Source organism: Trachypithecus francoisi, unplaced genomic scaffold, assembly GCF_009764315.1.
Source record: "Trachypithecus francoisi isolate TF-2019V2 unplaced genomic scaffold, Tfra_2.0 Lachesis_group11, whole genome shotgun sequence".
In the NCBI taxonomy this organism is placed as follows: Eukaryota; Metazoa; Chordata; class Mammalia; order Primates; family Cercopithecidae; genus Trachypithecus; species Trachypithecus francoisi.
The window spans coordinates 123,727,879-123,753,600 of NW_022681456.1; the positions used below are offsets into that span (position 1 = coordinate 123,727,879).

At 36.1% G+C, this 25,722-nt stretch overlaps 1 protein-coding gene and 1 long non-coding RNA gene across 4 annotated transcripts; both read left to right on the top strand.

Annotated features, from left to right (window-relative positions):
- The first annotated feature begins 1,127 nt into the window (after positions 1–1,127).
- LOC117090555 (NKG2-D type II integral membrane protein) lies at positions 1,128–19,182 on the top strand. Of its 3 annotated transcripts, none has more exons than XM_033222916.1 (9): positions 1,169–1,283; positions 1,407–1,443; positions 2,423–2,527; positions 4,346–4,453; positions 11,251–11,343; positions 11,562–11,597; positions 12,399–12,550; positions 13,677–13,780; positions 18,061–19,182. In XM_033222916.1, exons 3-9 carry the CDS (start codon positions 2,488–2,490, stop codon positions 18,176–18,178), a joined length of 651 nt encoding a protein of 216 aa, XP_033078807.1. In that variant the 5' UTR covers positions 1,169–1,283; positions 1,407–1,443; positions 2,423–2,487; the 3' UTR covers positions 18,179–19,182. The 3 variants fall into 3 exon arrangements, with proteins under 3 accessions (XP_033078806.1, XP_033078807.1, XP_033078808.1); XM_033222917.1 differs by having other exon boundaries at positions 1,173–1,283; positions 1,431–1,443; XM_033222915.1 differs by lacking the exon at positions 1,407–1,443 and having other exon boundaries at positions 1,128–1,283.
- Positions 19,183–20,692: 1,510 nt separating this feature from the next.
- On the top strand, positions 20,693–24,026 carry LOC117090569. The gene is made up of 2 exons (XR_004440057.1): positions 20,693–22,381; positions 23,899–24,026. It is a non-coding gene; the product is annotated as an uncharacterized LOC117090569 (long non-coding RNA).
- The last annotated feature ends 1,696 nt before the right edge of the window (positions 24,027–25,722 follow it).

A 25,722-nucleotide genomic window follows, 5' to 3' on the forward strand; every position in this document is an offset into this window, starting at 1 on the left:
TGTAATCCCAGTTACTCTGGAGGTTGAAACAGGAGAATTGCTTGAACCCAGGAGGTGGAGGTTGCAGTGAGCCGAGATCACCCACTGCACTCCAGCCTGGACAACAAGAGCGAAACTCCATCTTTAAAAAAAAAAAGTAATTTCCATGTGAGCAAAAACCTTCTTTCGGATTGTTTACTTTGACATTCTCAAGACCTAGAAAAGTGTGTAGCAAATAGTATTTGCTAAATAAAAAATGTTGAATAAATTTATTGTCCAACTTTAACACATCACCACATGAAAGTTGTTTTTGAGATTAATAACTTTGGTTATTGTTAAAATTGTATAATGTGTTCATCTTATATTACTTTATATGATGTCTTATGTTAGTATTTTAAATTAATAAACAAATAAAATATATATTTAGCTATTCTTGTTCATTGGCATCAGTTCATATATTCACTTATTTTTATGTATACTGGTGTATATATTTAAGTTTCTAATTCTTCTGCATATGATGTCTATATGACAGAGAGGCAATTTCATGTTTTTATATTAAAATTTAACAATTTCCAGAACTAATTTTTTTTAACTTAAAGGCCAGTGTGATAGTAACCGAGGACTAATTATTGAAAAGAAGCTAATTTCCCACTTTATCTGCAATGTTACCTTATATTTTTTAATCTATGAACGTGACTTTTTCTTGTCTGTATTTTTTCCCTTCTCAATTTGTCTATCTATGTCCCACATGCCACTTTGCCTTTATTAATATGGTTTTAACATAGGTCTTACTATCTAATAAAACAAGGCTCCCACATTTTCTTCATCTTCAATAGTGATTTTCCTAGTCTTGACTTTTGCAATTTAATGTACATTTAGAATTCTGCTTTGTAAGTCCCACAACAAAACCTGTGGTATTAACTGGAATTGAATTGAATCTCTAAAATATTTAGGGTTAAATGGCATCATTTAAAATCATCATTTTCAAATCCTAAAATGTTATTAAAAATAATGACAAAACTAAAATTACTTTTGCACCAACTGAACGTTTATCCAACTATGGGTGGTCTTACCTCTTTTACCAAATTAACAATGTTTCTATAGTGATAAGGCGGAAGTACTGTGGTTTATGTTTTTCCACAGGAAGGTGAGATTATAACATTTGTCATACCTTTCTCAAAGATAGAATTTCACTGAGTATCTCCACTTTCAATTCTAGATCAGGAACTGAGAACATATCTAAATTTTCTAGTTTTATAGAAGACTTTTATCCACAAGAATCAAGATCTTCCCTCTCTGAGCAGGTGTGTGTATGTGTGTATGTGTGTGTGTTTATTATTCAAGATATGAGAAACTATATTTCAACCTCAAAAAAATAAAAATATTTACACTATAAGGTAATTCTTTTTTTTTTTTTTTTTGTTGAGACGGAGTGTCGCTCTGTCGCCCACGCTGGACTATAAGGTAATTCTAATTGTTTCTTAGATGCTTGAATAGAACTCCTGAGGATAGAGAATACTTATCATTTCTGATGTATATTCTATCACTGTATCTGATGATAGGGAATTAGGATACACCTATTGAAGAATCAGAAGTTGTAATATTACTATAAGAAGAAGCTTTTCTCTAAGCAAAACTAGAAAAAATTGAACCTTTACCTTTAGGATTAGCAGAATTGAGTTTCAATTTGAATTCTCACATTTTTGAGTTTTCTGATGTTGTAGGGGCACTTACCTTTGATACACATCTTTACATGCAAGGTGAAACAAGCTATATCTGCGCTTTCCAACTATCATAATCAAATATGAAATAGCTTCTATTTTTAAAGTCTAAACACTATGCATATTTATTAAACAGATTTTTTTCTGGAAGCTCTGCTGTGCATTGCTAAGATGTTACTAAATAAACATGTGAGATTAGTTTTGTTAATGATGATGGTGATGAGAATTTGTTGTTGATGATGATGATATGGGCACGTTGGATGAAAATGCACTAGAAAAGGACATTCAATAAAAGTGCATAAAACTTACCTGAATTTAGCTGGCAGAAAGAAAACTAAATTATTGCCAGATAAAATAAACAACTATAAACACTTGATCTTAGCTAAAAGGCCAAGAAGCAATAAATGACTATAAACAGAAAACTGTGTGTGTTGTTATCTAATATCAGTCATGTAAAATATTTGTGTTAAATATCTCAATGTAGGTGAATTAATATATTCATTATATTGTTATGACATTTTGAAGTAATTGGCGATTATTTTACAACCAAGAGAAATGTATAAAATTATTTTTGCCTGGCTTTATGTGAATTGTCATTTCTATTCTTTTCTTAGAGGCATGCACAGGGGGAAAGTTTCTGCATTTTACTTTTCTATTCAAAATATTTTATCTCACCACAGGAAAGAGAACAAAAAACAAATGCCCAATTTTATTTTATTCAGGAATCCTTTGTGCTTTGAAGACTTTAGATTCCTCTCTGAGGTAGACGTGCACTTACAATTATTTGATGGGGTGGATGCGTGGTCGGAGGCCTCGACACAACTTGGGTATGTTTTCACCACATGAATGTGTAGTTTTTTTTGTATACGATTTTAAGATACCAAGAATTTTATACAAGCATATAAGGCATAGGCAAGCAATTTACTCTGATTCTTTTCATGTTCTATTTATGTTGATTTCATGTTACGTCCGTATTGTATGTCAAATCAAGTCTTCCAAAACTTAAAAACTTTTTTTTCCTTTATTTTATTAACTATATTATGGTAAAGTCACTCACAAGTCACTCACAATTTGGGCCAGCTTGAAATAGTGAAACAGATGTGGAATCATACTTGAATTTTACTCAAACTTTTACCACTCTCTAGATTTGAAATGGGGTCAATCTGCAACCTCTATGTAGTTTAGTTTAGTTTCTTTTTCTATCAAATACAGGCATGAAACGTTCCATATTGATCTTAGTAGATTTGTGTAATATTCAAATCAAGTGACATGTATTTTAAAGCCCTTTTTATCCTAAAGGTGTTTATAAATTTATAACTTATTCACAGTTGGTAACATTACATTAAATAAGCTTTATGATTTTGGCCATCTCTAATATTCAATTTCTTCTTCCATAAAGTGATACCTACTCTCTTTACTCCATATGTAAAATAACTGAGTTAGATATTACATGTGCAAACAATGTCTAAGTCTAATTTTAGCTATAAAAGGTAATTCATATTATCATTTAATTTATAAAAGGCTTTTATACAACAAACCCCCTTGACATGAGTTTACATATGTAACAAACCTTTGCATACAACCCTGAACCAAAAATAAAAGTTTTTTAAAAAGCTTTTAAGAAAATATTAATCATCAGTAAATAATTAATATTTCAAGAGAGCAAAATGATTCTTTCAGTATTTTGTTCAGAGGCAGGATTATCTGTCTTTGTTCTAAAGGGTTGAATCCTACTATTTTAGCCTATGTATGTCCTTCATTATGAAGAAAATTAGACGGCCGGGCACAGTGGCTCATGCCTGTAATACCAGAACTTTGGGAGGCCGAGGCAGGTGGATCACCTGAGCTCAGGAGTTCGAGACCAGCCTGGCCAATATGATGAAACCCCGTCTGTACTAAAAATACAAAAATTAGCCAGGTATGGTGGCACAAGCCTGTAATCCCAGCTACTCAGGAGGCTGAGGCAGGAGAATCGCTTGAACCCAGGAGGTGGAGGTTGCAATGAGCCAGGATCACACCACTGCATTCCAGCCTGGGCTACAAGAGCGAAACTCTATCTCAAAAAATAAAAAATAATAAATAAATAAATAAATGAAAATTAGACACACTAGTATTTACTAAAAGCTTACTAAATGATTGATGTCATTGCTGTTAAGTTCCTTATATTTTTATTTCATTTTTAAAATACCCATACTGGGTTGTAATAATATCCTTTTTTATTGCTTTCTTCTTTTGCAAGTTAGGAAACTGGGATGCAAAAGCTAGATTATTTATGAAGTTACATTAAGTTTGTATATGTGGATCGGTGATTTAAATACATGTCTTTCTCCCTACATGTCTTTTCACTATACCAAGTCCCTTTCTGGTAATGTTAGGTTTCATTATACATTACGAATTAACTAATTTTAATAGTACATAGGATTTTGCTAAGGGTACTTTGCATGGCATAAATGTAATTTTATTTATATAGTAAAGTGTAAAGATAATAATGTAGTAATATAAAACAAAAGTGAATTCATGTTGTACTTTAAAAAGGATTGTCATGAGAAGTACATAGATGGAAATGGCAAGTGGAATTTTTAAAATGTATGCCCCAAATAGCAGAAAGGCCATGACTCATATAAGCCTGAATTCTTTCTCTCTAGAGATGAGTGAATTTCATACTTATAAGTTGGGTCTAGCAAAGAGTGATTTTTCAACACGATGCCAAAAGCAAAGATGTCCAGTAATCAAAAGCAAATGTAGAGAAAACGGTAAGTGCTATGTTCCATCTGTCCACTCTCAGTATATTCAAATGAATCTTGGAAACTATGTGATTAAATCAATGACAATCATTCAGTTTACTTTATCTTCATCAGGAAAGCAGGAATACCCCCATGAACTCTAATATAATATTAAAATATATAATAAAATTATGGTATTAAAAGCTGTTGAGTTTAGAATATTTTCATAGCCTAAAAAATGATGAGTTTATTTATCCTGATAATATAATCAAGGCAGGAATTTCTAAGAGATTACTGAAAAGAAAACCGAATAGAAATGAAAAACAGAAAAGATATTTTAAAAATCCTCCAGAGATATGTTCCTAAATATTATAGAAGTGATAGCTAGATTATTATTTATAGAATTGTTTCTGAGTGCAGTGAAGAAGATGTACTCTCCAATGTCTTTTTTCAAAGCAGAATATTGTTGATAATAGACCTTTATATAGTTTGTATGAAAAGCAAAACAACAGGTGACCCCTCAATTTTGATTAAAAACTAAGAAACAAATTATTAACAAATAGCATCACTTTACAAGAATTAATTTAAGGAAGGCAAAGTGCTATATGTAAAAATTCCTTTTTGGACTAAAATATTCAATTGTTACCAAAATTTAAAACATACATGCCTTTTCACTCAGCAATTATCATTGTGGGAATTTATCCCAGAGAGGGACTCAAAAATATGCACAGATGGGTATGAAATGTATCATTATTTCCAATAGCAACACATAAGAAACAAATTAAATATCCACTGGAAAAAAATTCAAAGTCTGTCAAAAATTAGATTCTGTCCAGAGTTGTCAGTGAAATACAATGCAGCTATTTATAAATTTGGTATCCTTATACTCCATGAGAACTAATCACCAGGATATTGTCTTAGGTTAAAAAAAAAAAAAAATTCATAGGATTTTTTGTATATTATAGTTTCTTTAAAATGTATTTTTAATATGTAGCTAAGGGGAATGGTAATTTTTATTTATTTTTAGTTGGCATGTAATAATTATACATATTTAAGGGATGCAGTGATATTTCCATACAACTATATAATGTCTAATGACCAAATCAAGGTAATTAGCATATCCATCACCTCAAACATTTATCAGTTCTTTGTGTTGGGAACATTCAAAACCTTCTCTTCTAGCTATCTGAAAATATACAATAAATTACTCTTAACTGTACTCTCCCTACAGTGCTATAGGAACACTAGAAAAAGCCCGCATGTAGCTGTAATTATGTATCCATTAACCTCTCCCAATCTTCTCCTCCTCACTATTCTTTCTAGCCTTAAATAACCACAATTCTACTCTCTAATTCTGTGAGCTAAAAGTTTGGATCTCCTACATATGAGTGAGAATATGTGGTATTTATCTTTCCATGCCTTATTTACTTTACTTCACATTATGTTCTTCTGACACATCCATGTTGGTGCAAATAATAGGATTTCATTCTTTTTTTATGACTGAATGGTATTCCTGTGTGTGTGTGTGGTGTGTGTGTGTGTGTACACACATTTTGTTTAGCCATTCATCTGTTAATGGACACAGGTTGATTCCATATCTTGGCTGTTGTGAATAATGCTGCAATAGACATGGAGCTGCAGACATTATTTCAATATACTGATTTCCTTTCCGTTGGAGAAAGACTGAGATTGCTGAATCATATGGTAGTTCTATTTTTGGTTTTTTAAGGAACCTCCATACTGTTTCCATAATGGCTATACTAATTTACATTCCCACCAACATTATATAAACATTAGCCTTTCCCTGCATCCTCACTGTCATTTGTTATTTTTTGTCTTTTTAAATAATAGCTATTCTAACTTAGGGTGAGATGATACTCATTGTGGTTTTGATTTTCATCTTATTGATGACGAATGATGTTGAACTTTCAAAAAATATATCTATGGCTATTTATATATCTTCTCAGAAATATCTATTCAGATCCTTTTCTCATTTTCAAATCAGTTTTTGTTGTTGATGATGCTGTTGAGTTGTTTGAATTTCTTGTATATTCTGGATATTGTTCTCTTGTCAGAGGAATAATTTGCAAGTATTTTCTCTCATTCTACAAGTTGTCTCTTCACTCTGTCACTTGTTGTCTATGCAGTAAAGAAGTGTTTTAGTTTGATACAGCCTCATTTGTTTCTTTTTGCTTTTGTTGCCTGTACTTTTGAAGTCTTACCCATAAAATCTTTGCCTAGACTCATGTCCTGTGGTGTTTCTCTTATCTCTTCCAGTAGTTTTATAGATTCGGTTCTTACCTTTAAGTCATTAATCCATTTTGAGTTGATTTTTGTATATAGTGTGAGATGAGGGTCTAATTTCATTCCTCTGTGTATATATCCAGTTTTTTCAGCTCCATTTATTGAAGTGCCTGTCCTTTCCCAGTGTATGTTATTGGTGCCTTTATGGAAAAATCAGTTGGCTGTAAATAGATGGATTTATTCCTGCATCGTCTATTCAATTTTATTGGTCTAAGTGTCTAGTTTTATGTCAATGCCATACTGTTTAGGTTATTATAGTTTTGTAGTATATATTGAAATCAGGTAATGTGATGCCACCAGTTTTCTTCATTTTTGTTCAAGATTGCTTTGACTATTCGGTCAAATTTGTGGTACCATACAAATTTTGGATATTTTTTCTATTTCTGTAGAGAATGTTATTAGTATTGTGATAGGAATTGCATTGAATCTGTAGATTGCTTTGAGTCATATGATTACTTTAACAATATTCTTTCAGTCTATGAACATGAGATGTCTTTCCATGTTTTTGCATCCTCTCTGGTTTCATTAATCAGTATTTTATAGTTTTCATTGTAGAGATCTTCCACTTGTGTGATTAAATTTATTTCAGGGTATTTTATTATTTGTAGGTATTATAAATGGAATTGACTTCTTGATTTCTTTTTCAGCCAGTTTGTTATTGGTGTATAGAAACACTACTGATTTTTGTATGTAGATTTTTGTATCCTGAAACTTTACTGAATTTGTTTATTTGTTCAAAGGCATGTTGTTTAATTTTCATGTATCTGTGCAGTTTCCAAAGTTCCTCTTGTTATCAATTTCTAGTTTTATTCCATTGTTGTCAGAAAATTTACTTGATATAATATTGAATTTTGAAAATGTGTTGAGACTTACCACCTAGCATATGGTCTATCCTGATGAATGTTCCGTATGATGATAATAAGAATATGTGTTTTGCAGCAGTTGGATGAAATGTTGTGTACATTTAGTAAGGTTCTTTAGGTCTATATTATAGTTTTACTTGGTAGTTTCTTTTCTGATTTTCTACCTGAACGATCTGTCCATTGCTTAAAATGTGTTGCTGAACTCCTCTACCCTTATTGTATTAGTCTATTTCTCCCTTCAGATCTATTAATATTTACTTAATATATCTGAGTGCTGTAGTATTGGGTGCATATGTATACTTACAAACACAATATTATATTGCTGAAATGACCCGTTTGTCATTATATAATGGTCTTCTTTGACTCTTTTTTACTCTTTTTGACTTAAAGTCTACTTTATCTAAGTATAGCTATGCCCTCTCTTTACTGGTTTTCATTTTCATGGAATATCTGTTTTCATCCTATACTGTCAGTCTATGTGTGTTTTTACGAGCAAAGTGAGTTTCTTGAAGGCAATATATTGTTCAGTTTTGTTGTTTTTAATCCATTCAGTCACTCTATGTCTTTTACTTGGAGAATTTAGCCCCCTTGCATTTAATATTATTATTGGTAAGTAAAAACTTACTATTGCCATTTTGTTCCTTGTTTTCTAGTAGTTTTGTAAGTCTTCCTTTCTTCCTGTCTTCCTTTGTGATTAAGTTGCTTTCTCTGGCAGTGTATTTTAATTCCTTGATTTTCATTTTAGTGTATCTATTATAGGTTTTTGTTTTGTCGTTACCATGAGGCTTACAAGGACATCTTATAACTATAGCAATTATTTTATACTGATGACAACTTAACTTTGATCACAAAGAAAAGAAAAACAAAACAAAAAAAAGAAAAAACTAAACAACTCTACACTTTAACTCCATCTCCTCTCACATGTTGACTTATGTTTGCATGGATTTACATCATTTTATATTGACTATCTCTTAACAAATTATAATTACTTTTATTTTGATAGAGTTGTCTTTTGATCTTTATAAGATCTGTGTGGTTGAGGCACCACAATTACAGTAATAGAATATTCTGAATTTGTCTGTGTACTTACTTTTATCAGTGAGTTTTATACCTTCAAATGTTTTCTTATTGCACATTTATGTTCTTTTTTTCTGACTGAAAAAACTCTCTTTAGCATGTCATGTAAGACAGGTCTAGTGGAAATAAATTCACTCAACTTCTGTTTGCCTGAGAAATACTTTTTCTCTCTGTCATGTGGATAGCTTTGTTGGGTACAGTATCTCAGTTGGCATTTTTTTTTCCTCGGGTCTTTGAGTATGTCACCCCATTTCCTCTTGGCCTAGAAAGTTTCTGCTAAGAAGTCTGCTAACAGATGTGTTGAAGCTTCTTTATATTTATTTTGCTTTTTAAATTTTGCTTCCTTTAAAATTCTCACTTTATCTCAAGCTTTGAACATTTAAATTTTATATGCCTTGTGGTAATCTTATTTGGGTTGAATCTGCTTGCTAATCTTTGACCTTCCTGTATGTGCTTATTCATATCTTTCTCTGGGTTTGGCAAGTTTTCTGTTTGTCCACAGCTTCCCAGACCAGTGCTGTGCCAGGGCTTGCCCAAGGGCCGTGGTTGCTATGGCCTGCAACCACTGAAATTTTCCTGAGACCCAAGGCCACTTTAGTCAGCTGGTGATAAAATGGGCTGAGACGAAGGTTCCTTCTGCCTAAGCAGTGGATTCCTCTCTGGCCCACGTGGGTCAAAATGCTCCCCGTATGAGCACTGGTTTGGAATCAAAGGCTGTGGGATCTCTGTCTTTTGCTGTGTTCCAATGTGGTGGGGCCAGGTCTAAGTTCCAACACAAAGTCCCACACTCTGATTTCCATTTCCCAAGCAGGCTGTTTCTCTCCAAGCGCTGCAGTATCTGGGTTTGGAAGAGGGGTGTTTAGGCAAGGCAAGACCGTCTTTTCTTACCTCTTTAATGTGTTTTTTCTTGTTATCATGCCAAAATCAGGGTACTGTGATAGCTCACCTAATTTCTTGAATTATTTTGAAGGTACTTTCTTGCATGGATAGTTATTTAGTTTGACGTTTCTGTGAGAAGATAATAGCTAAAGGGTTCTTCACAGCCAGCTTGCTCTTCTGTCATTTTCTTCATTGTTTTCCAGTATATCTGTTGTTTTGCCTACCCATTGATTTTTTTCTCCTCTATCATTATCTATCTTCGTGGTTTGGTGGTTCTCTGTAGTAATAAGATTTAATTCCTTTCTCTTTCTTATTTGTATATCTGCTCTACCAGTTTTATACTTCTGTGCATTTTTATGGTGATAGATATTGTCCTTTTGCTTCCAGATATAGGACTTAAGCATCTCTTGTGGGGCTAATCTAGTGGTGATGAAGTCCCTCAGTTTTTGCTTGTCTGGAAGAATATGTCTCCTTTATTTCTAAAGGATAGCTTTGCTTAATACAGTATTCATATATGGCAGAGGTTTGTTTTTTTTTTTTTTTTTTTTTTTTTTTGGCATTTTGAATTTATCATCCCATGCTCTTCTGGCCTGCTGCTGGAGAAAGTGGAATTGCTGGCAGTGGTGGCCGTGGGCCCCAAGCAAGTGGCTCTGGGAATCTGGGGTGCACATGCATGACTCTGTCTATGCTGAGGACAGACTCTCTACTTGGCTGCATCACCTGCTCCCTGGACAAAGGGCTCTGTATGGGCTTGATGCAAGGGTCACGACTATACCATTGAGTGGGATCACCTGGTGTTGCTATGCTGCAGTCCTCTAGGTGGATTTGGTGGAATGTCAGCAGGGCCCCAGGGATGTGAAGATGCAGAAGCTATTGGGCCCCAAAGATGTGAAGATAAAGGAACTATTAGGCCCCAGGGCAGAGTGTACTTTGGTGATGGCTACACTCTCAAAATGGTGCAGTGCTGCTGCAGCCTGTGTTCCAGAGAAGAGGAGGGCCCCCAGTGTGAACTCCCACCCTGAAATAATGCAGTTATGTGGATTCCAGTCAACTCCCTACACCAGAGTCAGGGATTGTGAGGAATGTGGAGCTATTCTATAGTTAGGATAGCAGGTATTTATAATGGGAATGTGGACCGCTGGGGAGCTCCTGCTTACCTTTTCTCCTCAATGGGGAGTCCCTCTTGGCTGTAAGCTGATCCATGTCACCTGCTTCTCTTCCCTTTCTATGCTATTGCCCTGAGCATCTGTGCCTCAGAGAGACTTGGTCACTTTCTTGCTGAATTCCAGCCTTCTCTCTTCAACACTCTATTCAATGTGTGGTTATCTACTTGTTGTTTTGGTCCCTTGTGGAAGTGAGTGCTGGGTGCCTGCAGTTAGCCATCTTGATGATGCTTCCTCCTTCTTTGTTTATGTTTATTATTGTATCTGCATAAAAATAATAAATCATAAGCATAATTTATTCTAGGGATGACTGGGGAACTTGCAGAGAAGTATAGAAGGAAATATGACATTGTTGTACTCCAGTTTTTGATCATTTGCAAAGTATTTATGTTCTGTTCTGGGAAAAATAATTAAGGCAGAAAAAGGATCAATACTACCTACTCATTAAAAAAAGAAAAAACCTCTAATGTTTATATTAAATACAAAGATACCCAAACCCTTTATGCTTCTTTTTCTGATCTGTTTCTTTTTTCTTTGACAGCATCTCCACTTTTTTTCTGCTGTTTCATTGCTGTAGCTATGGGAATCCGTTTCATTATTATGGTAACAATATGGAGTGCCGTATTCCTAAATTGTAAGTGATAACAGAGAAGTAGATTGCAGCATTGTTAATTTAACAATTGTAATGTATTACTTTTGTTAGTATTCAGAAACACAGAAACATAAACTAGAAATATTAAATGTATCTTTGTCGTATTTTTGCTATTAGTCCAGAAATTTGTAAACTATGTTTGCTTATAGTATAAATTACTAACAATACAAACTTTTTAATACTTATGGTTATTTTAATAGCATTATTCAACCAAGAAGTTCAAATTCCCTTGACTGGTAAGTGAATTTTTTAAATGTTTTAGAGCATATATTATATGTATCTACCTACACTATTGTGTAGGCATGTATTCAATGATGTAAAAGAAAGGAAAAATTAAATAACTAATTCTAGTCTGTAATACACTATGACTTCTGTTTTCCTTTTAACAATGAGGGAATACTTGTAAAAGTAGAGGATACTTAGGTTTGATATCTTTCTCTCTCTCTCTCTCTTTCTCTCCAATACTTGTAAAAAGTAGAGGCTACTTAGGTTTGGTTTGACATCTTTCTCTCTCTCTCTTTTTTTTTTTGAAATGGAGTCTCACTCTGTCACCCAGGCTGGAGTGCAGTGGGGTGATCTCAGCACAGTACAACCTCCACCTCCTGGTTTCAAGTGATTCTCATGCCTCAGCCTCCCAAGTACTTGGGACTGCAACCTTTACCTCCTGGGTTTGAGCAATTCTCATGCCTCAGCTTCCCAAGTAGCTGGGGCTGCAGGCATGTGCCACCACACCGGCTAATTTTTGTATTTTTAGTAGAGGCAGGTTTTTACCATGTTGGCCAGGCTGGTATCAAACTTCTAACTTCGAGTGAGTCACCTGCCTTGGCCTCCCAACGTGCTAGGATTACAGGCATGAGACACCACGCCCAGCCTGGCATCTCTCTATGAATACATGGAGATATGCCTTTGGTTATGACTATGATAATTTAATAATCTGAAATTTTAGAGTTGGAGTGAAAAAGACATTTAATTTGTCTAGATAAAATCTGCTATAATGTTCAGATGTGTAGAATTAATAATATATTCTCCTTTTCTAGAAAGTTACTGTGGCCCATGTCCTAAAAACTGGATATGTTATAAAAATAACTGCTACCAATTTTTTAATGAGAGTAAAAACTGGTATGAGAGCCAAGCTTCTTGTATGTCTCAAAATGCCAGCCTTCTGAAAGTATACAGCAAAGAGGACCAGGTTGAGTATTTATTTTAATTTCCCATCCTATATTTAATCCTAACATCTGAGGCAAATCACTGGAATAGGAACCTGGAACATATAAGGGACACTATGACTTGGTTATTCTAATACCAACCCTAAATCTTTCTTCATTGAAAATAACCAAGCATAGAAATTGCAGGTATCAGACACATGAAAAAATGCTCGTCATCACTGGCCATCAGAGAGATGCAAATCAAAACCACAATGAGATACCATCTCACACCAGTTAGAATGGCAATCATTAAAAAGTCAGGAAACAACAGGTGCTGGAGAGGACGTGGAGAAATAGGAACAATTTTACACTGTTGGTGGGATGGTAAACTAGTTCAACCATTGTGGAAAACAGTATGGCAATTCCTCAAGGATCTAGAACTAGAAATACCATACGACCCAGCCATCGCGTTACTGGGTATATACCCAAAGGATTCTAAATCATGCTGCTATAAAGACACATGCCCACGTATGTTTATTGCGGCACTATTCACAATAGCAAAGACTCGGAATCAACCCAAATGTCCATCAATGACAGACTGGATTAAGAAAATGTGGCACATATACACCATGGAATACTATGCAGCCATAACAAAGGATGAGTTTGTGTCCTTTGTAGGGACATGGATGCAGCTGGAAACCATCATTCTCAGCAAACTATCGCAAGAACAGAAAATCAAACACCACATATTCTCACTCATAGGTGGGAACTGAACAATGAGATCCCTTGGACACAGGAAGGGGAACATCACACACCAGGGCCTATTGTGGGGGGGGGGGAGAGGAATGGCACTGGGAGTTATACCTGATGTAAATGACGAGTTGATGGGTGCTGACTAGTTGATGGGTGCAGCACACCAACATGGCACATGTATACACATGTAACAAACCTGCACGTGCACATGTATCCTAGAACTTAAAGTATAATAATAATAAAAAAGAAAAAGAAATTGCAGGTATCACGTATGTGTGCTCAGATGGGAATTATGCCAGTTGGGGGACAGAATGCATGTTTTTACAAGTGTGAGAACAGATGAAATGGCTATGGTCTTGCATTTACTAAAATTATGAACACTGATTTCACTTATAGTTTATTTGTGATTTCAAACAGGATTTACTTAAACTGGTGAAGTCATATCACTGGATGGGATTAGTACACATTCCAATAAATGGATCTTGGCAGTGGGAAGATGGCTCCATTCTCTCATCCAACCTGTAAGTCTTTGACCCAATGGGTCTCTAGTTTTGAATTTTTTTCCTAAGTTTCCCTGTAATAATTCTAATCACTCATTTCATATAATCCCAAGACATTTGCACGTTCTAATAGATTTAGTAAAAAGTGCTTAGGCCCTAAATTTGGGAGAAAGTTGTATTCATTGTAGAGTAGCCAACACAAATACTAGTAAGTAATATAAATTGTTTAGTATATGGTAAGTACTATACAAGGCAGGTCTAATATTATGTTCGTTTTACAGATAAAGAGACAGGAGCAGAGAGGTTAAGTATCACATACTTTTCTTTCTGAATTTATTACCAGACATGTTGAGACACAATTAACATATAATAAATTGCACATATATAAATTACACAATTTAATAATCTCAAGAAATATATATATATACTCATGAAACCATTAAGAACATCAAGATAATTAACCTGGAAAACATTCTCTAAGCATGCCCCCTTGTGATTTCTCCTCTGTGTCCCTATGTACTTACCTCTTTCTCTTTCCAGTCAATCAGTTTTCTGCCACTTTAGTTTGCAATTCATAGAATTTAATATAAATGAAGTCCTACAATATGTATCATTTGCAAAGTCTTATTTTCACTTAGAAAAGTTATCTTGAGATTCAGCCATCTCATTGCATGAGTAAAGAGTTAATTACCTCTTATCTCTTCATGTATTGATGTATATTTAGGTAATTCCCAGTTATTGATCATTACAAATAATGCTACTTGCTAATAATATTTGTGTACAAGTATTTGTATCATATTAACAAAGTCTTTCTTTTCCTTAATATAAATACCTAGAAACAAAATGGCTGAATCATATAAGTATATATTTAACTTTTTTAAAAGTGCCACACTGTTATCCAAAGTGGTGGTGATATTTTACAAATTTTACTTTCTACCTATCTGTATGTATGAGAAAATCTGAGAGAGAACTTGCTTCATATCCTAGTCAACACTTGCTTTGATCAGCCTCTTAAATTTTTTTTTTTTTTTTTTTTTTTTTTTTTGAGGCGGAGTCTCGCTCTGTTGCCCGGACTGGAGTGCAGTGGCCGGATCTCAGCTCACTGCAAGCTCCCCCTCCCGGGTTTACGCCATTCTCCAGCCTCAGCCTCCCGAGTAGCTGGGACTACAGGCGCCCGCCATCTCGCCCGGCTAGTTTTTGTATTTTTAGTAGAGACGGGGTTTCACCGTGTTAGCCAGGATGGTCTCGATCTCCTGACCTCGCGATCCGCCCGTCTCGGCCTCCCAAAGTGCTGGGATTACAGGCTTGAGCCACCGCGCCCGGCCCAGCCTCTTAAATTTTATACTGGCCGGGTGCAGTGGCTCACGCCTATAATCCCAGCACTTTGGGAGGCCAAGGCGGGCGGATCGCGAGGTCAGGAGATCGAGACCATCCTGGCTAACACGGTGAAACCCCATCTCTACTAAAAATACAAAAAGGTTGTGAGTTCAAGACCAACCCGGCCAATGTAGTGAAACCCTGTCTCTACTACAAATACAAAAATTAGCTGGAGGAGGTGGCAGGCGCCTGTAATCCCAGCTACTCGGGAGGCTGAGGCAGGAGAATCGCTTGAACCCAGGAGGCAGAGGTTGCAGTGAGCCAAGATTGCACCACTGCACTCCAGCCTGAGTGACAGAGCGAGACCCTATCTCGTAAATAAATAAATAAGAAAATTTTAGACACACTAAACGATGTGTTTTGGTATATGAGTATAGTTTTAACATGTATTTTACTAATGCAATGATGTTAAGTAGCATTTTTTGGTGCTTATTTGCCATTCAGGTAAAAATTTTCTTCTCACTGATTTCTGCTTTGATCTTTATTATTTACTGTCTTCTTATAGTAGGTTAAATTTGCTTTTTTAGTTTCTTATATTGAAAGCTGATATGTTGATTTGAAACTTTTTTCTAATAAAAGTTATACTATTAATACGTGAAGTGATTTGGCAACATCCCCACGTATTTTAAGATACTATTTTTTAATTTCCATTCAGTTAAAAATAGTTTCTAAATTGTCTTTTGCATTCTTTGATTCATTGATTATTAACATGTGTCATTTAGTTTTCAACATTTGTGAATTTTTCAGACATATTTTATTGTTGATTTCTAATTTAATTTCAATTTTATTAGAGAATTATTTTGTATAATAAGTCTGGCACTTCTTTAAAGTGCTCTTTTCCTTGATTTTTAAATTTACTTTGCTACTTTAATGATTAATTGACAATGATCATTGCACAACCTTTTACTCTCATGTATTATTTTCAACTTTCCCCTTGTGTTTATTGTAGCAAGAACTCCTTACCTTCCTTCCTCATTATCCCTTTGTAATTTGGAAGCCCCAGTATACCTTAGAATTGATACACAATGTCCTCATTTATGTATGGCTTGCAAGTTTATTTTTAACAGAAAAAACATTGATTCTCTAAAAAAAAATCAGAGTTTGTATCATGTTTTCTCAATATTTTCCTATCTACAAGGACAAAACTTTCTTTCAGAAGCAAAACAACTGGCATACTACCTTTCTGTTTATGCATGTAGTAATTATTTGTTGACTGCTACACAATTTCCAGGAATTATGCAGAGAAAACTACAGAGATGAGTAGAATAAAACTCATTTAGGAGCTTCAAACTCTAGTCAGAGATGTAGTTGTAAGCAAATAATCCAGTGTTGTTAGGTACTCTGGCAGAAGTGTGATGAAAGTAGTATGAAAAAACAGACACAGAAATCAAAGGAACACATGGACAAAGTGATATTAAAAAGAATGAGGCCGGGTGCAGTGCCTCATGCCTGTAATCCCAGCACTTTGGGAGGCCAAGGCAGGGAGACTACCTGAGGTCAGGAGTTCAAGACCAGCTTGGCCAACATGGTGAAACCTATCTCTACTAAAAACACAAAAAATAGCCCATTGTGGTGGCAGGCACCTGTAATCCCAGCTACTCACGAGGCTGAGGTAGGAGAATTGCTTGAACCCAGGAGGCGGAGGTTGCAGTGAGATGAGGTTGTGCCACTGCACTCCAGCCTGGCGACAAGAGCAAAACACTGTCAAGAAGAAGGAAGGAAGGAAGGAAGGAAGGAAGGGAGGGAGGGAGGGAGGGAGGAGGGAGGGAAAGAAAGGGACTCTAATGTAGACTGAACCTAGTAAGAGCAGTTATTTAAAAATCTAGTTTGGGGCTGGGTGCAGTGGCTCACACCTGTAATCTCAGTACTTTGGGAGGCCAAGGTGGGTGTATTGCCTTAGGTCAGGAGTTCATGCCCAGACTGGCCAATATGGTGAAACCCCATCTCTACTAGAAATACAAAAATTAGCCGGATGTGGTGGCACATGCCTGTAATCCCAGTTACTCACGAAACTGAGACAGGAGAATCACTTGAACTTGGGAGGCAGAGTTTGCAGTGAGCCAAGATTAAACCAGTGCACTCCAGCCTCAGCAGTGGAGCAAGATTCTATCTTAAAAAACAAGCAAACAAACAAACAACAAAGCAAAAACTCTTTAAAAATAGTTTTTTTCCTACAGTGGTCGATTGTTCAATTACAGAACAGAGGTCATTACATTGTCCTTTTAAATAGGGATAGCATCAGACCATAATATTTCTATTTTTTGTCAGTTTTACATTGAAGTGACATCCTCACTCTTTCTTGAGCTTTCTATTTCCCATCTCTTATGAAAGAAAACAAATTATCGTTATTAATCATATAACTCCAAAAGATTAAAGTTGCCAGAGTAAAACACATATATAGATATAGAAATCTCTACGTGAAATGCCTAAACACATGCACTCATGCATACAAACACACACTTATACACACTTGTGAATGTGTGTATGTATTGGAAGATTTGAAGTTTTATTTTCATTTCCTTACCAAGTAAAATTGCATATATCTGAAGAATGTGTTTTATTTTTCCACAAAACACAGTATGAAATTCTAAATTGAATTCTGAATTGATTTCTCACTTAAATAGTTGTTTTAAAATAAACATTTTAAAGTTTTCATTTAACTTGGGTATACATATGAAGAGATTTTATACTTCAGAATTGAGTAGTTTCCAACGTATGATAAAAAGAGTGGCACATTATTTACAATTTTTACTTTTATTATCTGAGTTGGCTATATTTTGTTTATAAATTAGGACTAGGCATGGTCCTAAAATCTCCTAAAATGGTATTAAGTTCCTGTATTTGAAGTTCAATAGGTGCGATTCATTTTTATTTTCCTGCATTAATAAAATCCTGTATGTAATTTTTAATTGTCTCTCCTCTAGACTAACAATAATTGAGATGCAGAAGGGAGACTGTGCACTCTATGCCTCAAGCTTTAAAGGCTACATAGAAAACTGTTCAACTCCAAATACATATATCTGCATGCAGAGGACTGTGTAAAGACGATCAACCATCTCAATAAAAGCCAGGAACAGAGAAGGGATTACACCAGCGGAAACACTGCCAACTGAAACTAAAGGAAACAAATAAAACGGGAAAAATGACCAACGACTGTCAGATTTCTTAGAGTCCACAGGACCAGACCATAGAACAATTTCACTGCAAACATGCATGATTCTCCAGGACAAAGGAAGAGAGATCCCAAAGGCAATTCAGATATCCCCAAGGCTGCCTCCCCCACCCTAAGCCCAGAGTGGATGGGCTGGGGGAGGGGTGCTGTTTGAATTTCTAAAGGTAGGACCAACACCCAGGGGATTAGTGAAGGGCGAGAAGCCCAGCAGATCCCTGAGAGTGCAACCCCCACCTCCACAGGAAATTGCCTCCTGGGCAGGGCCATAGCAGAGGGACACAGCATGGGCAGTGCCTTCCCTGCCTCTGGGGGTCATGCTGCCACTTTTAATGGGTCGTCTACCACCCCCAGACACTCTGGGTTGGATTAGTCGTCCGTCCCTGGGAGGTGATCAAGCCCCTCTTCGTCCCTATGGCACGGGCTTTCCTGCCTTGGGCCTTTACTCCTTACCGCAGTTCCCGAAGTGCTGGTATTGTTCTGCGGCCCCGTCCCGTTGCTCTGCCAGGCAGGGTGCCAGCACATGGGGAGAGCCGGTCTCCATCCGGGTGAAGCTCACCTGCAGCACACCTTGCATGCCGGGTCTCCCCTGGCCCCGGGGCCCTAGTACCGCAGGCAAAGGGGACAGTAAATCTGTCATCTCCAATCCCGGGTGAGCCCCCAGAAATGTAGTGCGATAGTTAAGAAATCAGAGAGACCCAGGGGTTGAGGAGGATATTTATTATTTAGGTGCGCTGGACCAGTCAGATTAACATCCAAAGGACTGAGCCCTGAACAAAGAGTCAAGTTACCTTTTAAGCATTTCGTGGTTGGGGGAAGATTTGTGCAGGGGGAAGCATATTACAGAAACAAGAAACAAAGACAGTTATTCAATTGAGACTTGCATCACATCATTTCTTACTTTTCAAGGAAAAGCATGTTTTGCGACTTGAGTTTATCTGTCTAGTGACCTTGCAGCTGCACAGCTAGAGAAACGGGTTTTCACAATGCCTGGGAAAGGGAGAGATAAGGCTACTAGCTACAGAAAAACAGGCAGTTAATTTTAAAGGACTCCAACTCTTTCTCTTCCTCAGGGGGAATTAGGTTTTCTTGCATACAACTGAGTTTTTGCTTACACATTCTTTAATTTATTTTGATTCCTGTTCCATGCCAACCACCTATGCTGCTGTTTTCCCCTCTCCTTCCCCTTCCCCTAGGGGAGGGACCCGCAGCCTTGGAGCTATTCTTTTTTCCACCAAGAAGAAAGGAAAGGGGGATTCTGAATATTTTTCTTACTACCAGAGGTTTGTGTGAGGTTCAACCCCCACCCCCCGCCCACACACGAGGATTCCTCACCTCTTTCTAAGGTTCAACCCCCCTCATGGGGATTCCTCACCTCTTTCTGAGGTTCAACACCCCCCATGGGGATTTCTCACCTATTTTTAACCTCCAAGACATCCTGACTAAGGAATATTTACCACCCCTGTGGTTTCTCTCTGCTTGGTATGTCCTAACTAAGGAATGCTTTACTGTCCTGCCGCATTTTCTTTTTTTTTCTTTTTCTTTTTTTCTTTTTGCCCCAATCACTGAGGAAATACTTTACTGGCTCCCGCAGCTTCTTCTTTCTTGGTCTGTGCACAGAGTCATCACCGCAGTATGTAAGGATCCTTTAAGCTAGATTGCTGGCCAGTTTCTTTCTTTCTTTCTTTCTTTCTTTCTTCCTTCCTTCCTTCCTTCCTTCCTTCCTTCCTTCTTTCTTTCTTTCTTTCTTCTTTCTTTTTCTTTCTTTTCTTTCTTCTTTCTTTTTCTTTTCTTCTTTCTTTCTTTCTTTCTTTCGTCCTCTCTGTGTTGCTGAGAGTCCGGGTTTATTCTTCACACCAGGTGGGTCTCAATTTCTCATACCCTAAGGGCCCCTTCAATGAGGTAGGGGAGCGCGTACCCTCATGAGAGAGGACTGGAGACCACCCCTGGAAGATAATGTATTCCCATACGGTTTGCCTCCAAATTGTTTGAAATGCTTGTTTCCCGGTGCTATAAACAGCACTTGAACATAAATTTAATTTATTTAGTAAGGCCATTTTTTACTTCCTGCAGAAAGGGTGCACGTGCCAGCAGTTTTGCCACGAGTATACACCAAACGAAGGAGACAGGGTCATTTATAACCTGTTGCATCCACCCTACTGCTGTAACCGGTTTCCACTGGCTGGAACAGGACCTCGCATTCTGTATTTGTCCCGACTGGCTAGCAACTTAGAACTTTTAAAAAAAAGGCAAAGGTAGAGGAGAACAAAGGAAGGAGGAAGTAACTTGTGGAATGCTGAGAAAGGTAAAAACACTTTTAAATAAGGAAGAGGAACAGGCTATGACCTAACGCTTGCTTGGACCAGTATAAGCACGCCGGCACAAATATTTAGGAGCACAGGTCTTTGAATACATTTTGCTTCTAAGAGAAGCTACTATTTATTCCTAATTAGACAGGGAAGAAAGTCTTTGAAGAGCAACCTCTACTTTACTTTTTACAGAATAAATGCAGGCTAAAAGAACACAAACTTTGCCAGGGGCAGAATGTTATGGACAGAATGTTTCTGTTCCCCTAAAATTCATATTTGAAATCCTAACTCCCAATGGTATGGTATTAGGAGGGGGCCTTTGGGAGGTAATTTAGGTGTGAAAGTTGATTATAAGAATTGAGTAATTCTGTTTTTACGTCTACTTCTTCTTTGTCTAACATCAGGATTGCAATCCCTTTCTTATTGCTAACAATTTGTCTTGTAAATCTTTGTTCATTATTTTACTGTGGTATACTATTACCTCTCACAGTTCAACTCCTGTTTCATACCAACTTTATTTATTTATTTATGTTTTGGCATTTGTGTTCTTATTTTTATGATTGTGTTAGAATTTCTAATTCAATTTGTGGCATTTATTACACTTTTCACCTGCTTAGTGATTGTTTCCTTTTTTGAGTGAGTGACTTTTCATAAGAAAAATATTTTATTTACATTATTTGAACTTTTGAGGTTTCATATAAATATGGTTTGATTTTTCCTATTCCTGTTTCGTGGACAAGGGTCCTAGTTAGAGAGCTCCTTCTTGTGTCAGTTCTGTCCTATTCAGCATAGCATCTTCTATGGGTGGTGGTGATGATGGGAGTAGGAAGGGGAAATGATAGTCATGTCTTTTTTCTCTTTCCTTTCTGCAGGATTCTTAAGTTCCTCAAATTACTTATTTACTTTGATAGTCACATTTGTAAGAAGTGTCACCCCTTCTTTATTTTCCACTTCTCTCCCAGAAACCATTGCTTTCCTTTCCAAGTTTCCCACTTCTGGTCTTGCGTTTCAAGCCTTTTCCCAGTACGGTGAACTACCAAGTCCCAATTTGTGTTAAGTACTCTGACATTTATTGTTGAAGTTTTATCTTTCAGGGTTTATAGTATCTGTGATTCATTTATGTCCTCTAGTCTTCTCTTCTGAGTGTGTTGAAGACTGATCTCCCTACCCTCCACCGCAGGTGTTCAGAGGTAGGCAGGAGCAAGTGTTCTTCTGCAATTATTTTTCTCTATTTAGAGGTAATTTGAAGGTTGTGGTGCTCTATGTCTCCTAGAGATGTTGAAAGAGTAAGGTATTATGTGGTTTTATTTGCTTTTCTTATTGATTTTATGAGTTTGGGGGAGAGATGGGGGATATTTGGGATTAGGCAACCGTCTCTGCAATGTGAGAAACTGAGAATTTACTACTGTTATTAGTTAAAGTGCCCTTTCTCTTAAATCCTTACTCTGAAATCTATTTCATACTTTAAACCAGTCAAAGGCTGTATGGAAGACTTATTATAAGCTCTCAATAAATAAGAATTCTAAAGTGTTAACCTCAGGTGACTGTGTTCTTAATGTACATGCGTACTTTCTTGTAGCCTGTCTATGTAATTTATCTAGTGTTTTAACAAACAGCTGTCACCTATGTTGGCTGAAAATAATGCAAGTCTGACCATTTTCATGTTGGAGCAATTAAAACCATGTATGAAAAAATATTACATTGGATTTTACAATATATGTGCATCATAGCTAGAAACACTTCTAAGAATCGAGAAAACCTCATTTGGTGAGTAGAAAATATCAGAAAGCCTACTTAGTACTATATGGGATTGTTTTATCATAGCTCCTACAGGGTGTTTGATGGCATTGTGTACAGTAGTATTTGTTCTCTCCATCATAACTCCAGCCACAATTTTTTCCATTTTTGCATGGTAATGTTTTGTCCATTTAAGATGCAATTACATTTCATTGTATTGTATTCCAATTTAGAAATACAGCAAATTTTTTTATATATATTAAATTTAAAATATATATATATACACATACACATAAATTATAAATATGTATCTTATTTTTATATATGTAAATTATTTAAAACATGGTGGAGTAAAATTAGCAAGATGACAGAATGGGAAGCCCTGGTCTCTTTTCTCTCTACAAACACACCAATTCAACTAAAAATTCATAGACAAATTTTCTTTGTGAGAAATTAAGAAACCAGTTGAGATGCTCCAATGCTATTGGTGAAACTACTCATGTTGAAGCTTTAGGGAAATCTAAGGCACACTCCTTCCGTAATTCTTACCCCCAGCACAGTGCCAAAAAAGCAGGAAAAAACTCCCCAGCTCCAAGCTTTGCTCTTGGTTAATAAATGATGGATGGCATGTCCAATTCCCCAATTTTTCCAGGGGCTACTCCTAAGATTGGCTGCTCTCTAGCCTGTCTCAGTGTACTGATAGAACCAAGCATAGCCTGGCTGCCCGGGACCAGCAAGAATATAGGTGGTGGGGTGAGCTGGCAGTTTCATAGCACTGTAGTTCCTCTCCTTGGATCAACATGAGTGAGTGGACCAAAGCCTTCAGCTCTCAGCTTCTCCTTGGGGGAAAAAGTTGAACTAAACAACTGATAATCCGTATTTTCTGGAGGTTGCCTGAGGAGCTAGCTCTGTCTATCTCAGAGCACTCAGAGGACCTGGGATATTTTAGGTGCCTGGGATCTACTAAGAAAAAAAGAAAACCAGTTGGACTAGCATGAAGGTTGACAAAGACTGCAAAAATCCCTGGCCAAATAATAACTAAAAGACAACAAAAAATGCCTTTACTGATATTATAAAAAATAGACTTTAAGTCAAAAATTGTCACAAGAAAAAAAAAGAAGGACATTACATAATGTTAAAGGAGTCAGTTCACCATTGGAGCATATAACAATTTTAAACATATATGCACCCAACATCAGAGTATCTAAATGTATAAAGCAAACATTGAATGAACTTAAGGGAGAAGTAGATAACAATACAATAGCAGTAGGAGATTTCAGTGCTCACTTTTAATAATGGATAGAACAACCAAACATAAAGGCAGCAAAGACCCAGATGACCTGATCAACACTGCAAGTCAAGTCACCTACAGACATATGCAGAACATTCAATCCAACAGCAGCAGAGTATACATTCTTCTCAAGTGCACATGGATCATTCTCCAGGATAGATCATATGTTAGGTCATTAAAGAAGTCTTAAGAAAACTCAATCAACCTTTGCAAAATAAACTTTCTAAATTAACTGAGACCTGTCTCAAATTTTCAGGGTTCACAAAGGAAACAACCAGTGGAATGAAAAGATGATCTACAGAATGGGAGAAAATAATTGCAAATCATATATCAGAAAAGGAGTCAATATCCAAAACATATAAAGAACTCCTACAACTCAATATACAAAAACACAAGTAACCCAATTAAAAAATGTATCAAAGACTTGAATGGTCATTTCTCCATAAAAAACATACAAAGGGTCAATGGGTATATGAAATGATGCTCAATATCACTGATCATCAGGGAAATGCAAATTATAAGCAGCAAATATCATCTTTCACTTATAAGGATGGTTATTATCAAACAAACAAGAGACAAGTGTTGGGAAGCATATAGGCTAATTAGATCCCTTGAACACTTTGGTGGGAATGAAAAATTGTGCTGCTTCTGTGGAAAACGGGATGGTGATTTCTCAAAAAAATAAAAATAGAACTACTATATGATCCACCAATACCCCTTCCAGGTAATTATGCAAAAGAATTGAAATAAGAATCTCAAGGAAATATTAGTATACTACTGTCCGTTGTTATACTAGTCACAGTAGCCAACATGTACATACAAATACAATAGAATATTATCCAGCCTTAAAAATGAAATCCTGCAATATGTAACAATGTGGATGAAACTTGAGGACAGTATGCTAAATGAAGTAAGCAAGTCACAGGATAAATACTATATGATTCCACTTATGTGAAATATCTAAAGTGGTCAAGCTTATAAAATCAGAGAATAGAATGGTGGTTGCCAGCAATGGAGAGAGGAAAAAATGGGACGTCGTTAATCAGAGGGGATAAAGCCTCAATTATGTAAGATGAATAAATTATAGAGATCTACTATACAACATTTTACTTATTGTTAATAATACTGTACTGTAGACTTGAAAATTTGTTAAGAGGGTAGATCTTGTGTTTACCTCAATAAAATAAAATTTTAAAAAATTAGCAAATAGATGCAAAGATACGTAAAAAAGATAACATGAACAACTGAGGTTTATAGCTGAGAAATAAAAACTATCTGATTTCAAAAGAGGCAGAATAAAACATTTAATAAAAGCGTATGTCATATGTACTCCTTATGAAAATTATCATCAGACTAGGAATAGGAGGGAACTTTCTCAACCTAGTAAAGGTCATTTATGAAAATCCTACAGCTAAAATCAAGTGTAAAGATAAAAAAGTGAATATTCATCCTCTAAGATCAATAGCAAACCAAGGGTGTTTACTCACCACTTGTGTTCAACTTTGTGTTGAATGTTCCAGCCACTGTGACAAGGCTATAAAAAGAATTAAAGGCACACAGTTTTCAAAAAAAAAAACAGGTAAAACTGTCTTTATTCATCTATGCAGATAATACAATGAAATCTACAGAAATGCTGCTAGGATAAGTGAGTTTAGGCGGGTTGAACAATAAAAGATACACTTAGAATCAACTGTGTAAATGAATATATGTACATGTATACTTACAATTTTAAAAATAAAAACTTGAAATTAGAAAACAAAATGTATACTAGCATTAAAAACAATAGACTACTTTGGGGAAATCTCATAAAAACATAAAAGGCCTGAATATTAAAAACTACAAAACATTACTGAGTATAATTTAAGTATATTGAGACGATGGACTAGGTAAAGAAAATGTGGTACATATACACCATGAAATACTATGCAGACATGAAAAAGAACAAAATCATGTCCTTTGCAGCAACATGGATGAAACTAGAGGCCATTATCCTAAGCAAATCAACGGAAGAAAAGAAAACCAAAAACCACATGTTCTCCCTTATAAGTGGGAGCTAAACATGGAGTACACAGGCACACAA

Bases quoted from the DNA above. Each gene is read 5' to 3' on its own strand.
- LOC117090555 (XM_033222915.1), top strand. From the start codon at position 2,488: ATGGGGTGGATGCGTGGTCGGAGGCCTCGACACAACTTGG. The intron at 11,344-11,561 runs GTAAGTGATAAC...TTATTTTAATAG, and splicing joins GAGTGCCGTATTCCTAAATT to CATTATTCAACCAAGAAGTT. The intron at 12,551-13,676 runs GTTGAGTATTTA...GATTTCAAACAG, and splicing joins TATACAGCAAAGAGGACCAG to GATTTACTTAAACTGGTGAA.